The sequence below is a fragment of the Neoarius graeffei genome, chromosome 8 (assembly GCF_027579695.1).
Source record: "Neoarius graeffei isolate fNeoGra1 chromosome 8, fNeoGra1.pri, whole genome shotgun sequence".
Classification (NCBI taxonomy): Eukaryota; Metazoa; Chordata; class Actinopteri; order Siluriformes; family Ariidae; genus Neoarius; species Neoarius graeffei.
Window position 1 is genome coordinate 86,963,692 of NC_083576.1, and position 18,588 is coordinate 86,982,279.

Consider the following 18,588-nt stretch of genomic DNA (forward strand, 5'->3'; position numbering starts at 1 on the left):
GATAAGTGTGAGGATTTGGAGTCTAGGTCACGACGTAACAACGTGAGGATAATTGGAGTACCGGAGGGCCCCGACACTTGCACCACCACTGCTGTAGCTGCCATGCTAAAGGAAGCGTTTGCGTTGGAAAAGGAGCCGCTTTTGGACCGGTCCCACCGGACTCTTCAACCTAAGCCCAAGCCCGGAGAACGACCACGAGCTATTGTGTGCAGATTTCATTATTATAGTGATTGTGTGGACATTTTACGCCGCGCGAGAGAGCTCCGTGAAATTAAAGTCCAAGGTTTGACCATCTCAGTCTTCCCAGACCACACTGCAAAGATAGCCCGGGCTCGGGCTGCATTCAACGATGTCAGGCGGCAACTTCGTGGCATTGACGGTGTTCGATATGGGCTGTTTTACCCGGCACGGCTTCGCATCACGTATAACGGAGTGGAGAAGGACTTTGTTTCAGCGGAGAAAGCCGGAGATTATGTCAAAAAGTTGACGGATGGGTGAGCTGTAATGACTCTTTTACACAGCCGATCTTTTTTACTCTTTATCGCACTCAGGCTTGATTTTTGCTCTATTGTTTACAGTTGTGGACTCAATCTCAAATTTGTCATTGCATTAATGAGGGTTTTTCCGACTTGATGCACTAACTAGGTTAGTGTAGCTTTTGTTTGTTGTAATATACGCCGTTTTTTAAAAAATGATTTATTTATATATATATAATTTATTTTCTTAGGAGTTATACACATTATTTTGGTTATTTAAAGAGCAATGGAAATTATTGTATTTTCACTACTTTTTTGGAGACTTTCGCAGTGCTGTGTATAACTTGGTTTGTTATTTAGAATATTTTCCTTTGCTGCCATACTGCCTGTATTTCTCGTGATCTCTATGGAAACTTGACGGGATGTTTATCATTGGTATTTTGGTGGAATGTTTTCTATCGGACGAAACAAGTCTTCGTGTGAGTTTTTTTTATATATATATATTGTAATTGTCATTTTGCGCATGCTGTTAATCTGATTTGAAATCGGTAGGAGTTTTCGTTTTTTTTTTTCTTATTGTACTCTTGGTTTTTTCTCTTACTCCTGTTTGTTCTGCTTACTCTCCGAGTCGTTTTCACTTTGTTGTGGACGACCTTTTGTCACTTTGGGGAACACCGCTGTCTCCTTTGTTCTGGGGTTATGTGGAGACTTTGGGTGTATGTGTGTTTAGGGGTGTGTTGGGGGGAGGGTGTCCCACCACGGCTTGTTATGACTATCTGTATTTTTTTTTCTTTATTTACTTAAATGGTTAACCACAATAAATCAGGCACATCTCTCAGATTTATTACTTGGAATATTAGAGGCATGGGTAATCCTGTTAAGAGATCTAAGGTTTTTACACACTTGAAACGTTTAAACTCTGATATAGTATTTTTACAGGAGACTCACCTTCAGGTTAAGGACCATCACAGACTACATTGCCCTTGGGTGAGTCAGGTCTTCCACTCAAACTTTAACTCAAAAGCAAGAGGAGTCGCCATCTTATTTAGCAAAAAAGTACAGTTTACATCCACTAATGTCATTGCTGATAAGAATGGCCGTTACCTCATAGTTGCCGGAACATTAATGCAAAAAAAGGTTTTGTTGGTAAATGTGTATGCACCAAACTTTGACGATGTTGAATTTGCTAACAGATTATTAAGCAACCTCCCCTTTTTAAATACTCACCTGTTGATTTTCGGTGGGGATTTAAATTGCGTGTTTGACCCAAAGTTGGATCGGTCTAATCCCCGTAATCTGGCTCAATCTGGTATGGCTAAAACATTCTTTGATTTTATGAGGCAGAACGGTCTTGTTGACCCATGGAGATCTCGTAACCTCTCCATTAAAAAATTCTCCTTTTTCTCTCAGGTGCATCAATCGTATTCAAGGATTGATTATTTTTTTATAGATAGCACTCTTAATTCATGTGTAGTTTCCTCTGACTATTTAGGCATCGTAATATCTGACCATGCACCTTTGTTATTAGATATTCAATTATCTACTTACAGACGTAGCCCCCCACTTTGGAGATTTAACCCTCTTCTTTTGTCAGATAAGGAATTTTGTGACTTCATTTCAAATTCTATTGATGAGTTCCTTTCTTTCAATCAGAATGACTCCACTTCATGTTCATTGTTATGGGAGACATTTAAATCTTATATTAGAGGACAGATTATTTCTTATTCTGCGCTTTCCAATAAAAGGCTTAATGCTAGGCTTAAAGTACTTACTTCTGCGATTGGTGACCTTGATCAAAGATGCGGTCTGAACCCTTCTCCAGAACTTCTTAAACAGCGTTTAGATTTACAGGCAGAATTTGCTCTTATGTCAACTAAAGAGGCAGAGCGCTTGTTATTACACAGCCGCAGCTCATACTATGAGCATGGTGACAAGGCCAGTCGATTACTGGCACATCAATTACGGCGACAGGCCACTTCCCGATTGATACTTAGTATTAAAAACACGACTGGTATAATTACTACAGACCCTCAGGAAATTAATGCTACTTTCAAATCATTTTACTCATCATTATATAAGGCTGACGTCCCTGCAGACAATACTAGAATGAATGAATTTCTTCAGAATCTTTCTAATTCTACGATTGATTCCGACACTGCCAAACAATTGGACTCCCCTCTCTCTGTTGAGGAAGTGTCCAATTCAATTAAAGCTATGCAATCCCATAAAGCCCCTGGCCCCGACGGGTTTCCAATTGAATTTTTTAAAACATTTATTGGAAAACTGGCACCACTACTCTTATCAGTTTTCAACGAATCCTTGGAATCTGGTTCTTTACCACCAACCCTGACACAAGCCACTATAGCTCTCCTTCTTAAAAAAGATAAAGATCCAACCAGCTGTGGTTCTTACAGACCGTTATCTCTGCTTAATGCTGATGTGAAGGTGCTGGCTAAAGTAATCGCATCTCGTTTAGAGAACGTGCTCCCTTCTATTATATCTGAAGAGCAAAATGGTTTTATAATAGGACGCCAACTGTTTTTTAATACCCGTACACTTTTTAATATAATCTACTCCAAGTATTCATCTAAACTTCCTGAGATTGTAATTTCATTAGATGCTGAAAAAGCTTTTGATAGGGTAGAGTGGGAGTACCTGTTTGCAGTTCTGAAGAAATTTGGATTCGGTGATAAATTTATTTCTTGGATTCGCCTTCTTTACTCATCCCCAAAAGCTAGTGTCCATACTAACGATATCTACTCTGATTATTTTGTCCTGGGTCGCGGATGTCGCCAAGGCTGTCCTTTGTCGCCCTTGCTCTTTGCAGTCGCTATTGAGCCTTTATCTATTATACTAAGGTCCTCCCCTTTATTTAGAGGAGTCGTTCGAAATGGGATTGAATATAAATTATCGTTGTATGCTGATGATTTGTTATTGTATGTAACTGATCCTGCAACTTCTGTCCCTCCCGTTTTAAATATTCTGGAGAACTTCAGTTCGTTTTCAGGTTATAAATTGAATTTGGAGAAAAGTGAATGTTTTCCCATTAACACTGCAGCATGTTGCCTCCAACAGTCAGACTTGCCTTTTCATTTTAATTTGGCGGGGTTCAAATACCTAGGTATAAATGTGACGCGTTCAATATCTGGCCTTGCAGCAGCTAATTTCACTCCTCTCATTTCAAAGATTACATCGGATATTCAAAGGTGGGGTAACCTACCCCTTTCGTTAATTGGCAGGATTAATGTTGTCAAAATGAATATTTTACCAAAATTCCTTTTCTTATTTCAGTCAATTCCTCTTTTTCTGCCAAAAAACTTTTTTGACTCCCTGGATAAGATAATTTCTTCTTTTATATGGGCTGGGAAATCACCAAGGGTTCGTAAATCTTTATTGCAGAGATGCAGACTTAGCGGTGGACTTGCATTACCCAGTTTTCAATCTTATTACTGGGCTGCTCACATTCATAAACTTTGCTACTGGTTACAATCTCCTGGAACCTGCTGGTGTAAATTAGAACTACCATCTTGTAGGGGATCCTCCATAGCCGCTTTACTCTATTCTTCTTTACCTACAAAACTCTCTTTATACACTGATAACCAAGTGGTTCTGAATACACTAAAGGTCTGGTATCAATTTAGACGACACTTTAAATTCACAGCCATATCTTCTTTGGGTCCTTTAAACAACAACCACTTATTTCCTTCATCACTCTTAGACTCAACATTCTCAGGGTGGTATGACAAGGGTATCAAACAATTTAAACACTTATATGTAGATGGCGTTTTCGATAGTTTTGCCAACTTGTCATCTAATTTTGGACTCCCTGCTACTCATTTGTTTCGCTATTTTCAAATTCGTAATTTTGTTTCTAAGTGTTTCCCTAATTTTCCCTCTGTACCTCCAGAGCAACCTTGGGAAAGCTTGCTCTCACGTTCTCCACATCAGAGAGGAATGATTTCAAATATATATAACTTCATTTTGGCATTAAACAGTCAGTCAAATGACAAAATTAAGAATGCATGGGAAAGGGAACTGGGAATTCAATTAACTGGAGAGGTCTGGGAACGCGCTGTAGGTAGGATACAGTCTACTACTTCTTGTGCTCGTCTTGGACTTATCCAATTCAAAGTTTTACACAGGGTCCATTTTTCCAAGTCAAGACTTTCTGAAATATATCCAGAAGTAGAAGATACATGTGATAAGTGCCATGGCTCTCCCTGTCACCTCAGCCATATGTTTTTTCTTTGCCCTGAGCTGAATAGTTTTTGGACAGGCTATTTTTCCATTATGTCCACTGTTCTTGGTGTAAATCTGCAGGCTTGCCCGTTGGTTGCCATTTTTGGGATTCCTGATGCCTCACTTGCACTGAATTCTATACAAAAGGATATTATTGCTTATACATCCTTACTAGCAAGACGTTCTTTACTGTTGCATTGGAAATCTGCTAAATGTCCTTCCATTTTCAGGTGGCTTAAAGACACCATGTTTTTCCTAAAACTGGAGAAAATTAAGTATACATTGAGAGGATGTACGGACAAGTTTTTTCACAAATGGCAACCCTTTATTTCATATTTCACTAATTTGGAGGTACTGCCCAACTGAGTGTGTCTGTTGTACTCAGGAATGCATCGGTAACCAGTATCATTTTTTTTTTGTCAGGACGAGCCGTGGGAGACGGGAGGGGCGGGGGGTGGTAGGGTAGTGTTTTTTTTTTTTTGTTCATTGTTGTTGTTTTTTTTTTTTTTATTTTTTTTATATATATAATTGAAGTTTTCATGTGTATGTAAGTATGTATATATTATGTATATATATTTTGGTATATTGTATGTACATATGCATATACTGGTATGTATGTGTTTAACTATAAAAAATAAAAAAAGATTTAAAAAAAAAAAAAAAAAAAAAAAATCAGACAATGTGATTTTCTGGATTTTTTTTCTTATTTTGTCTCTCATAGTTGAAGTGTACCTATGATGAAAATTACAGGCTCTCATCTTTTTAAGTGGGAGAACTTGCACAATTGGTGACTGACTAAATACTTTTTTGCCCCAATGTGTATATATATATATATATATATCATCTCATTATCTGTAGCCGCTTTATCCTTCTACAGGGTCGCAGGCAAGCTGGAGCCTATCCCAGCTAACTACGGGCAAAAGGCGGGGTACACCCTGGACAAGTCGCCAGGTCATCACAGGGCCGACACATAGACACAGACAACCAGTCACACTCACATTCACGGTCAATTTAGAGTCACCAGTTAACCTAACCTGCATGTCTTTGGGGGAAACCGGAGCACCCGGAGGAAACCCACGCGGACAACATGCAAACTCCACACAGATAGGCCCTCGCTGGCCCCGGGGCTCGAACCCAGGACCTTCTTGCTGTGAGGCGACAGCGCTAACCACTACACCACCGTGCCGCCCGTGTGTGTGTGTGTGTGTGTGTGTGTGTAAAAATGGCACTGTTTTGGATCTGCTGCAGTGTTAGGGGAATAAAACACTCCAGGACCTGCTATTATTCATAAATCATCAACTTTTCACTGCTAACAGTAACTGCACATCATCACACCAGGCTGTTGTTGATTATTTTCCTAAAACAGTACACCACCAAGTATTTATTCCTATAAATGCTCTTTTGAGATTGATTATGAGATTAAACAATGTATTGTTTTATTTTAAACCCATCTTTTTTTTTTTGCGAAACCCTGGTTTCAGAATGACAGGAAACACTTGGTAAAACCTCCCCAGGAGATAATAAAGAAAAGAGAAAGAATAACGTTAGGAGAAGCGTTTTCTCTAACACTTTGAGATGAAAGTTTGAACTACTGAGTGAAATGTTGTTTTTGTACAGATTAGTTTCTTTCTTATTCCTGAGAGAAAAAAAAAAGTCCGTGGTCACAAAGGATGAACTGAGAGAAAAACATTTACAGTGCTTTCACCACCCAAACAGCTCTGTCCATCCTTTTGGCAGGTCCAGAGGAAAATGTTGGGCAAAGAAGCAAAACGGAATGAAATATGTTAGAACAGGAGCCTGTGCAGCAATGCATCTCATTTTTGTTCAGGAAAAGATTTGCTGCTTCGTGGTTCACAGCTTTTCTGCACTCGGTGGGTGAAAGCCAGCTTCCTGTCCACTGACAGAAGAAATGGACCTTCAAGTGTTTGTCTTACGAAAATGACATCATAAAATCCCAGGTTTTCTGTGTGTGATCTGCTCAAATAGGTTGTAAAGTTCACCGATAAATAAAAAACTGGTTCAGAAAAGAATTTTTTGCATCTGAATTCTGTTCCACCTGGCGACTTGTCCAGGGTGTACCCCGCCTTTCGCCCGTAGTCAGCTGGGATAGGCTCCAGCTTGCCTGCGACCCTGTAGAAGGATAAAGCGGCTACAGATAATGAGATGAGATGGAATTCTGTTCCAAAAATCACAAAGTTTGTCCGCCATTAGATCGGAGCGATTTATTGGTCAGCGGCGCTGCATGTGTGACATTATGTGCGGCACTGCCTTCTTTTGTAAAGCTCTCGACACGACTTTATGACAACAAGGACGAAGAAGAAGTGACTCAGAGTGAATAAGCATGGTTCGGTTTGCATTTAGAGCAGTAGTTGTCTGTCGTCTATCTAAGTATGATATTCGGCCTGGGTATGAGTTTAAACTGCAATGGGTGGTGAGTCTCAGATCCAGGAGGACTTGAGTATTGGGGAAAGTGGAGTTACCCCTTAATCACCATTGCTCCCAGGTCCGCTCTGACCTGGAGTGGTAGCACCTGCCTGGGTTCCAGCTATGGGTTAAATAGTACATCACCAATGGGACGCTGGCAGCAGGGCGCTTTTCAGTGCAGTGTGGCAGATAAACCAAACAGGGTCAATGGCGCACCACCAGATGGCATGCGGAAGAGCCACTCAAATGGCCAATGGGTGGCATCACTCGGCAAGTCAGTTGTCATTGCGGGGCAACTTCCATACCCGTCAGGTCTGTGGCACTTTTGTGCACCACTTGGCATCAGGTCTGGAGGTCCAGAGAGATTACACGATGGGGGCATGACATCGTTTGTCTTACCTTACTGTCCAAGATGCTCCATTAGGAGAGGAGAATAGTGTGCGAGAGCTCACGAGGCCAGACAGTTCCATGGCGGCTCAGCCGAGTCATTCATGCCGCCGGTGCAGGCGACTCTGTCGCTCTGGTACGAGCCTCACAGTCCATCTGTGTTTCTGCGCATCCTAATGAAGCAGTCATCATCGCTAGTGATGGACAGTGGACAACGATTATACTCGGCTACATAGAAACTACCTTAGAACGTTATTGATCTGACTAAAGACAACTCATCAATTCAAGCAACAGGCTAAACACAAACTGGACACTTCCTGTGCGGTGGTGAGCTCTTTGGGACGGCGCTTCGGACTTTTGTTTCCAGATCGTAGGAACTGCTCCGTGTACCAGACGTCGCTCAAATCCTTCTATGTGAATCTGACTCACAAATTTCTCTTTTTCAGAATGTATGGAGCAGACACCAAACCGTCCCGTCGGCTTGAATTTACCTCTTGAACCCATTCATGACGTAGGTGTCCTGCTGACTTTGGGCTATAATGGATTGAAATTCTGCCTTTTTTTTTTCAAGCGTTGCGCATATGACATCACTTCCTTTGAATTAACAATAACTCACCAGGAACGCATTCGTGTAATGACGGACTCAAAGAGCCAAACTTTACCGGCCAAACAGAACATGTTCCTGGTGTCATATTACAATACAATTTAGACAGTAAACTATTAACGTTTAGTTTTATAAGGTATCGTTTCCAGGGGTGATGACATTTTTGTAAGACTTGCATTTTAAGCACATTATACACTGACCTCCATAATTATTGGTACCCTTCAGTAAAAATTAATACAGCAAATTAAAAGAGTCGTGAAAACGTTAAAGGTACGCTATGTAGGATCTTGAGGCACCTAGAGGTCAGATTGCAGATTTGCAACTAACTGAATTCGTCTTATTCGACTCCTTTTTCGAAGTGCATATTAGAGCGTACGGTGGCCTTCAGGTGCCCGGAGAGTACTTCCAACCACTTTCAAAATGATGTCATAAAAGATCTAATGATGATAGAAACAATGGTGCTATGTTAAAACTCATAAATCAATCCATCTAAGTAAGGAATAAAACACTTGGGGGGGGGGGGGGGGGTTTCTGTAATAGGAAAATAACCAACAACACAAAGTGGAGTTGCTATGACCACTCTGAGTTTATTTGTTTGTCTATTTATTCATTTATTTATTTATTACAGAATGATTCACTGGATATTTTCTCTGTTTATAGTTACATTTAATGTTGTGGAACATCTGCGAAACACATTTCTTCAGAACAACAACAACAACAACAAAAATGCAGCTTGTCATGCTGGTGAGAAACTGCAATGTGTAGATATGTTACAGGTCAGAACTGTAGGTCAAGTGGAATTTTTCAACCTCGGTTAGAATTTTTAACCCACTTCATAATTTGCTCTTTGTATTAGGAAGACTTAGGATATCTCGGGTTAGGATTAGGGTTAGGATTTGGGAATACTTTGTATTTTAAACTACTCGATGACGTAATAAGACTAGATTCATTCATAAATTCAAAATATATATATCACTCCTTCCATCGCACTCCTTCCGTCATTGGTCTAGTGGTTAAAGGAAGACTGCCTTTCAGATTTTTCAAGTATAAGTTATAAAATGAATTTTTCCGACACCCAGTTATTTTTGTTTAGTGGACCGAAAGCTACTGAATTCGAATCACAGACTTCCAATTTTATTAGTTTAAAAAAAAAAATAGAACAATGAATGAATTTATCTCCATGTGGCCCTAAATTCTCCGCTATTTTTTCCTGCTTCACCATGACCCAATACAAGATACTACATCATGCATCACATCACATGGTGGGTTTTCCCCGTTCGCACAAGGCATTGTGGGATACAAATTTGAAACAGGAGAGAAAAATGGAGGACGTGTGTGTGCGAATGAAACGTGAAAGAGCGACTACAGTAACGGAAAGAAAGCGAGAAGAAAAGATGTTATGTTCTATACGAAGGAAAGGAAACGCAGGACCAAACTAATAAATATCGGCGCTCAGCGAGCACCTCGGTGTGATCAGCTGTTCATTTAGCGACAGAATGATGGAACTGTCAGTGCACGCTCAAAGGGAAACCTGCGTATGCGCACACACACACGGACTTCCTCTGTCTGCTTGACTGCGCGAAGCGAGCGATTTCATGCACATTATTTGCTTTAATCCCCTCAAATTAAATAACTTCCCAGCCACAGAACAGAACGGCCTGATATTTTGTGAGATTATTACAAAAATAAACATATATCACAATGACCACATTTCAGACGGAACTAAATTTCACCGACTTTATGAAATCAAAAGGCCGTCTAGCTTTAAAGTGTTGGGTTAAGAATCAGAAGGTTCCGAGTTCGAATGCTGATTAAGTATGTAAAAAGAGATGTAAAAAATGCTGAAGTAGATGGAAGAGAGACAAAAGAAGTGATGGAAAGAATCTTCCCTTTTATGAATCTTAGACAATCCAAAATTTTACCGAGGTTAGAAATTATGAACTAGGATAAAAAAATTTAGCCCAGGTAAAAAAAAAAATCATTTAGTTTGAAACCTGTAACATAGACATGTCTGTCCTGAAGACGTCAGAAAAGTGACTGACACTGGAGACTCCTTCCATAAATGTTAAATATAAAGCGTGTGTGTTCACTGCTTCAGATGGGTTAAATGCAGAGGATGAATTTCACTGTGTGCTTAAGACTGTGCTTGAGTGTACGTGTGACAAATAAAGGCTTCTTCTTCTTCATGTGTGATTTGTAGCTGCACTTCTACCAGCGTGTCATGGTCCTACCTGTGGGCTTCTCTCTTCAGGTAACATCTCCACTCAGCATTACCGGCCACGCCCGCTCTCACTTCCTCTTATTAACTTTCAGTGACTGTCACTGGCTGTTGCCGATCACCTGCTTCCCCCCTGTGTGTATTTAAACTGCAGTTCTCCCTAGCCTCAGTGTCAGATCGTCTGCAACTTCCAGCGTGATAACCTGCTCTGTGTTCCTACTACTCTGACTCCTGACTATTTTCTGTTCCGTCTGACTCTGTCTGCTCTCCAGCCCCGGTAACCTGATCTGCCTTCTGTCCTGTCGACTCTGCCTCTTGCCTGCCTCTCCTGTACCTTCGCCTGATCTCCAGCCTGCCCAGCCCTGCTGCTCGCCTGCCTCTCCATCAGCCCGGTGTGAGCAGCCCTGCCTGGAGCCCTACTCTCCAGCCCCGGTAACCTGACCCTGCATTTCTGTCCCCTATCTTGCTATCTGATCTGTGACTCTGTGTTTCAGCCTGCTCCCTAACTCCAGCCTGCTGAGGGACTACTGCTGGGAGACTGCCTGTAACCCAAGTGCTGTCAGCCTACAGCCACACCTCTCTGACAATGCCTGATCCCATCTGATCTCATAAGCTAAGCAGGGTTGGGTCTGGTCAGTATGTGGATGGGAGACCTCAGACGCTCCCACCAGCCATCCCTGCCTCTCAGTCCTCCTGCCACTGAACTACACACACATTCTCCCAACTCCCTTTTCCCCTGTTACTAATAAACTGTGGTTTGAGTGCGTTTGATCTCCTCTCCTGTCTGGTCCCTGACACAGAGATGATTTTACAGAGAAAAATAATCAAACCCTTTTAGCGAATCGGATTCGTGATGTCAAAGGCAGCATGGAATAAAAAAATCATAAGAAGGAGAACACATGGCAGAGGAAATTAAATCCACAGGAATGGATTTCCTTCAAGCTGCTCAATGATGATGATGAACGACGTAGAGTAAGAGCAGATTAAAGTTAACGTTCCGTGCTTGCGATCAGAAGGTTGTGATTTCAAATCCCCAGAGATGCTGATAAACAAGGCCTTCAACCTTCAGCGCTGTGCTTGGGTTGTTTTTTGAACTAAAAGTACGCCTGGATAAATATGTTAATGTAGTTTCCAAGCAAAAGCTTTTTATGATGGGACTCGGAGATGCTGATTGGCTGAAGAGCCTCAGCAGGAGCGCCGCAGTGTAACACTTGGCAGCGGTGTGTCTCCTCCTTCGAGCGTACTTAAACATGATGTTAGCAGATGTGCGTTTCTGCTAACCGAACAAAATGCTAATGAACTTTACAACCTCAGATGCTTTGAGTTCCGGTGATATTTTTTATATTTAGTAGTGGATCACTGCATCAGTATCAGTACAGAGAGAGAGAGAGTTTTTATTCTCAGATTAATCCTGATGAGGCGTGGATAAACTGCCATGTCAGGATTAACTCCAAACTAATTAAAATGAAAGATAAAATCCACATCATTCATATTTTAAAATTCATTTCTAGCTGATTATGTGCAACCGACACACCCGAGCGACTCGGATGTGCTGATATTTCCTTCGTATTTGTGCTGATGCAAAACCAAACAGATTCCGGCACACAGGGTTTCTGGGAAAATAATGAGTCGGGTTTATGGATTGAATATTACGGAGGGTTTCACTTTTTCCTGCGAGTCTCTGTGAAACATAGCAATCACTCGTGGCACGGCGGCGGCGGCAGTGATACGCAGAAGCGCAAACACAGCACAATGCAGAGCGATAAAGCTGCTCAGTCTTCACACCGAACACAATGGAGGGGAAAAGTTCCAGATGACATGCAATTAAATTAAATAATTTTCCATGAACGGAACAACAGGAGTCCAACAGCTGAGTCGTTTCTTTTATTGCTGACCCGAGTAGGTTCTCGATGGTAGACCGGAGAGGACTGAAAGGGCGAAAAAGAGATTTACATTCAGTCATTCTGGAAGATGATTCACTTTAAAATGAGTTCTGAGTGAGACAGAATTACAGACACGGCAGAGCTGCAGGCTCAAAATGTTCAAGACTCTGTGTGAAGGATAATAATAATAATAATAATAATAATAATAATAATAATAAAGTAATAAATAATAAGTAAATAATAAATAAATTGTAATAATTGATTAAACAATAAAGTAATAGATAATAAATAAGTAAATAAATAAGCACATAAATAAATAAAATTACATAAATAATAAACAAATAAGTGATGAATAAGTAATTAAATATAAATAAATCAATAATGAGTAAATAATAAAGAAATAATGAAGAAATAATAATAAATTAAAAAGTAAATAAAAATAAAGAAATAATAAATAAGTAATTAAATAATAAATAACAAAGTAAGAAATAAGTAAATAAGGTCACAAATAATAAAGTTACAAATAATAAGTTAATGATACATATGAATAATAAACAAACAAACAAATAAATACCGTAAACACAACAATAATAACACATAAATAATAAATAATTAAATTATGCATAAAAGTAATAACTAAAAAGTAAATAATAAATAAATAATAAATAATTCAATAAGTAAATAATAAATACCTTAATAATAATAATAATAATAATAATAATAATAATAATAATAATAATACTTTTATAAAGCTGTGTAGCTCAAATTACAGTTGATGAATTTTCTACAACAGCAGAAACTACAAATCACAGATTTATATCAATCCAGTACGTTATTGTTTCTATAGTAACAATTCCTTCATATTGACTCAGACATCGGATGCGTCACATAACCACATTAAATTGTTGATACGGTCAGTTTTTCCAGAAAGAGATGTTTATTTAAAATTTACGGAAGGAGTCTCCGGTGTCAGCGATTTCCAACAGTCGGAGGTAAAACTGGAACTTTTCCACAATCTTCAGGACAAAGGAGTTTACGGTTTCTATGTTTATCAGTAATGTGATGAGCTGCGCTATTGACGAGGCTGGAGAGGGAACGACTGTTTATAGCTGCTATAACAAGTGCAAACAGGAAGCAGGAAGTCACATGATGCATGGGCGAGCCACATTACATACAGTATAACTAAGGAGATGGATAAAATAAGATATAAAATCCCAAACTTTGGAAAACGTTGCTGTGGTGTAAAGAGAATAAAAACACCTGCATCCTTTAATATAAGGTGCTGAAAGAAATGCTGTGTTTCCTGTTCTCACTGAATTAAATTTTTTTTCAGAAGGTGATTTTTATGTGCAATCAGCCAGATGGAGAAGATGAGACAACATGTTAAGAAAAAAAAAAAACATAAAATGCAGGATGGATGGAATCATGATTTTAAACACCTGATGAAACAGCACTTAAAACATTTTCATGGAATTAAAAAAAATCCAGAATAATGAATTGGGCTGAATTCACTCCTGAAATCAGTCGGTGTGTTCTTAAAATGAAAATGAAAACAGTGTGTAAAAAAGACTCGTGCATTGGTGTATATTCTGTAGATGATCTGAGGCGAGGTCAGGACAGAATACAGTGAACAGATATAAACTGAGATTAAAAAAAAAGTGTAGAGCTGTACACCACTCAATGGGAGGTCAAGAGGAGGAGGAGGAGGAGGAGAGCGGGTGCTAACCTGAGGCGTCATGCCGTGACAGGGGTACAGGAAGGGGATGCTGTCCGAGTCTGGTCCCTGATCCACACACAGATCTGGCTTCAAGCTATTCTTCAGCTACACAATCAGAGCATGCAGAGCAGTTTAAAAAAAAAAAAAAAAGACGAAACGAGAAAAAATCATATTATGGATTCAGAATCTGTTTATTTGCTCTGCTTGCTAATGTTTTCCCTGAACACCTTGGACTTCAGCTCATCTTTGTCCATAAAACTGAGCTCTTAATCACGCTAATCCATAAAGGAACAGCAATTAATGAATTTCTCCACCAGCCTGTTGTCGTACCAAATACAAAAACAGAAATATTAATGTTAATTTTAATGCCTGAAGAGAAGAATCTAATAATATAACAATATTGTCATGCCGTTGACAAATGCACACGAGCTTGGACTTTTGCTTACAGCTAAAAATCCACCCTTCAATTTTTAATTGCATCCAAGATTTATTTTGTAATGAAATTATGTGATTTTTTTTTTGTTTGCGCTTCTTCATCAGCATGTTGGTCTATTTTCACTCTCCTATATTACCCACAATGCTGTAGTGGTGGAAGTGGTGCAGTGGGATTTTGCCCTCGCTTCGTCTCTAGCTATAGACAGTGATGCAGCGGCGCTTTAATCCTTTAGTCTGTCCAGCTCTGTTGCTTCAGATCAGCTTCTAAAGCGTCAACTTTCACACTAACACCAGCATCAATAGCTCAAGTATACTTCTACTGACATGGTTTTGCACAATGTGGATACGGATGCGTGCACAGGGGACTCTAAAGTATACTCAGGGTATTACTCGAAAGTAATACCCCACCTGACCTACAGGGGGCGGCAAAGGGTGTGGTCTGAAAGTTGGAAATCCCTATGAAGAAGATAAAAACAAGAATTCAAAAGGCATTCGCAGCAGTTTGCAACATGACAAGTTCAAGAGATGAAGATCTACCATCTGCAGCTACTCCGCCCTACTGGATCAGCGTATTACTGCACGCTAAGCTTCACACGTGCAGTCAACATGCACAAGTCCATCCATATCAACACAACATTTGGGTGCTGCATGGACTGTGCTGATGATGAATTTTCCCTGTCTGTGGAAGTACAGTGGTGCTTGAAAGTTTGTGAACCCTTTAGAATTTTCTATATTTCTGCATAAATATGACCTAAAACATCATCAGATTTTCACACAAGTCCTAAAAGTAGATAAAGAGAACCCAGTTAAACAAATGAGACAAAAATATTATACTTGGTCATTTATTTATTGAGAAAAATGATCCAATATTACATATCTGTGAGTGGCAAAAGTATGTGAACCTTTGCTTTCAGTATCTGGTGTGACCCCCTTGTGCAGCAATAACTGCAACTAAACGTTTCCGGTAACTGTTGATCAGTCCTGCACACCGGCTTGGAGGAATTTTAGGTCTCAATTCTGAGCACAATATCAAAATTATTTGAGAGGGTCATCTATAATCAATTAGATGATTACCTCAGAGCTCATAAGCTCTTATATGAATATCAGTCCGGTTTCAGATCCGCTTATTCTACCGATACCTGTTTGGCCAATCTGACTGATTATATCAAACAGGAACAAGATAAAGGCCATTACATAGGCATGGTCCTTTTAGATCTTCAAAAAGCTTTTGATACGGTAGCTCATAGGACCCTCTTACAGAAACTCGGAGCCCTAGGATGTCATGCATCAGCTATAGACTGGTTCCGATCCTATTTGACAGGGCGAAAACAATCGGTTGAGATTAGTGGTACAATCTCAAATTCCGCAACCATAACATGTGGTGGCGGCACAGTGGTGTAGTGGTTAGCGCTGTCGCCTCACAGCAAGAAGGTCCTGGGTTCGAGCCCCGTGGCCGGCGAGGGCCTTTCTGTGCAGAGTTTGCATGTTCTCCCTGTGTCCGTGTGGGTTTCCTCCGGGTGCTCCGGTTTCCCCCACAGTCCAAAGACATGCAGGTTAGGTTAACTGGTGACTAAATTGACTGTAGGTGTGAATGTGAGTGTGAATGGTTGTCTGTGTGTCAGCCCTGTGATGACCTGGTGACTTGTCCAGGGTGTACCCCACCTTTCGCCCGTAGTCAGCTGGGATAGGCTCCAGCTTGCCTGCGACCCTGTAGAAGGATAAAGCGGCTAGAGATAATGAGATGAGAGATGAGATAACATGTGGTGTACCACAGGGGTCTATTTTAGGCCCCCTACTATACCTTGTATACCGGCTAGTGGCCTAGTGGTAGCGTGTCCACCTCTCGATTGGGAGATCGTGAGTTCTATTCATGGTCGGGTCATACCAAAGACCATCATAAAAATGGTACCTACTACCATCTGGCAAGGCATGCTGCAATACAGATGCGAGTGGGGAGTTAAACTCTCGTGGTTACCAGAGGACTAGCCCCCCACTGTAACCCTAGCTATGTAATAGGCGAGAGGCCGAGGGCTGTGGAAATGGAGATCGGCACCGCCCGATGTGGTGCGGGAAGGACTTTAACTATACCTTGTATATATGAATGACATTCCATCGTCTGTCTGCTGTAAGATTCTCTTATATGCGGACGACACTGCCCTTATAGTGTCGGGCCATAGTCCTGAGGGTATAGAGAGATCTCTCTCCTCAGAGCTTGAATCGATCAGAGAATGGCTGATCGATAATAAGATGTCATTACACCTAGGAAAGAAGGAGTCTATACTTTTCGGATCTAAATTTAAACTTCGTAAATGTAATACCATTCAGGTGCAATGTGCTGGAAATACATTGAATAGTCAAACAGAGGTGAAATACCTTGGTGCCAAACTTGATCAATCATTATCTGGACAAGGCATGGCTGAAAATGTCATCAGTAAGTCAAATGCCAAACTGAAATTCCTATATAGACAAGCAAGGAATGTCGATTTGAAAACCAAGAAATTGCTTGTATCAGCACTGATCCAATATTATTTTGACTATGCCAGCACATCCTGGTACACTGGTTTAACCAAGAAATATAAAACTCAGTTACAGTGTACTCAGAATAAAATTATTCGATATCTTTTAAATGTACCGGCCAGAACACATATTGACGCTCACGAATTTGGACTAGTTGGTATGTTACAGGTTGAGTTACGTGTTAATCAGTTAAAATATAATTTAGTTGACAATATTGTTAATGGTAACACTCCAAATTATCTTTCCCATTCTTTCGAACCAACACGTAACCGCCACTCTATCAGTACAAGATCTAGTGCCATGTCCTTCCAAGTACCAGTTGTTAAGTCTTATGGTAAATCTTCATTTAGTTATTCTAGTATTTTGTTATGGAATGAATTACCTAGTCATATTCAAGGTGCTACCAGCAAGTCTCAGTTTAAACGTCTAGTCAAACAATTTTTATTCCAAAATCTTAGCAATCAGGAATCTAGTGTTTTTATTTTTTATTGATGAGTTTTTTTTCGATTGTATACCACCGTTTTTGTTTTTTTGTGATATTGTTGCATTTATTTTTTTATACTTATATAACCTGTTAATTGTTTATTAGTCTATTTTTCTATTGTTAAGTTTACATTATGTTGTTCTTTGATATTGTCAGTTTTTTTTTTAGGGACCACAATGGAAATAAGTGTTTACACTTTCTTGTGTCATCCCAATATTTTAATGTTTTTTGTAATTGTATTTTATATATTATGTACAAGATCATTTTTATATTGAATAAATCATCACTAGCCCATTCCTCCGTACAGAACAGCTTCAACTCTGGGATGTTGGTGGGTTTCCTCACATGAACTGCTCGCTTCAGGTCCTTCCACAACATTTCCATTGGATTAAGGTCAGGACTTTGACTTGGCCATTCCAAAACATTAACTTTATTCTTCTTTAACCATTCTTTGGTAGAACGACTTGTGTGCTTAGGGTCGTTGTCTTGCTGCATGACCCACCTTCTCTTGAGATTCAGTTCATGGACAGATGTCCTGACATTTTCCTTTAGAATTCGCTGGTATAATTCAGAATTCATTGTTCCATCAATGATGGCAAGCCGTCCTGGCCCAGACGTAGCAAAACAGGCCCAAACCATGATACTACCACCACCATGTTTCACAGATGGGATAAGGTTCTTATGCTGGAATGCAGTGTTTTCCTTTCTCCAAACATAACGCTTCTCATTTAAACCAAAAAGTTCTATTTTGGTCTCATCCATCCACAAAACATTTTTCCAATAGCCTTCTGGCTTGTCCACGTGATCTTTAGCAAACTGCAGACGAGCGGCAATGTTCTTTTTGGAGAGCAGTGGCTTTCTCCTTGCAACCCTGCCATGCACACCATTGTTGTTCAGTGTTCTCCTGATGGTGGACTCATGAACATTAACATTAGCCAATGTGAGAGAGGCTTTCAGTTGCTTAGAAGTTACCCTGGGGTCCTTTGTGACCTCGCTGACTATTACACGCCTTGCTCTTGGAGTGATCTTTGTTGGTCGACCACTCCTGGGGAGGGTAACAATGGTCGTGAATTTCCTCCATTTGTACACAATCTGTCTGACTGTGGATTGGTGGAGTCCAAACTCTTTAGAGATGGTTTTGTAACCTTTTCCAGCCTGATGAGCATCAACAACACTTTTTCTGAGGTCCTCAGAAATCTCCGTT

The 18,588-nt window shown here is 40.1% G+C and overlaps 1 protein-coding gene across 1 annotated transcript in view; it reads right to left on the bottom strand.

The window, feature by feature from the left end:
* The window catches only part of galnt18a (UDP-N-acetyl-alpha-D-galactosamine:polypeptide N-acetylgalactosaminyltransferase 18a), a 280,427-nt gene that overhangs the window by 24,803 nt on the left and 237,036 nt on the right, over nucleotides 1-18,588 (bottom strand). Inside the window, exon 9 of the mRNA XM_060928436.1 lies at nucleotides 13,958-14,053. Within this exon, the coding sequence (XP_060784419.1) occupies nucleotides 13,958-14,053 (96 nt within the window). The remainder of the gene's footprint in view (nucleotides 1-13,957; nucleotides 14,054-18,588) is intronic.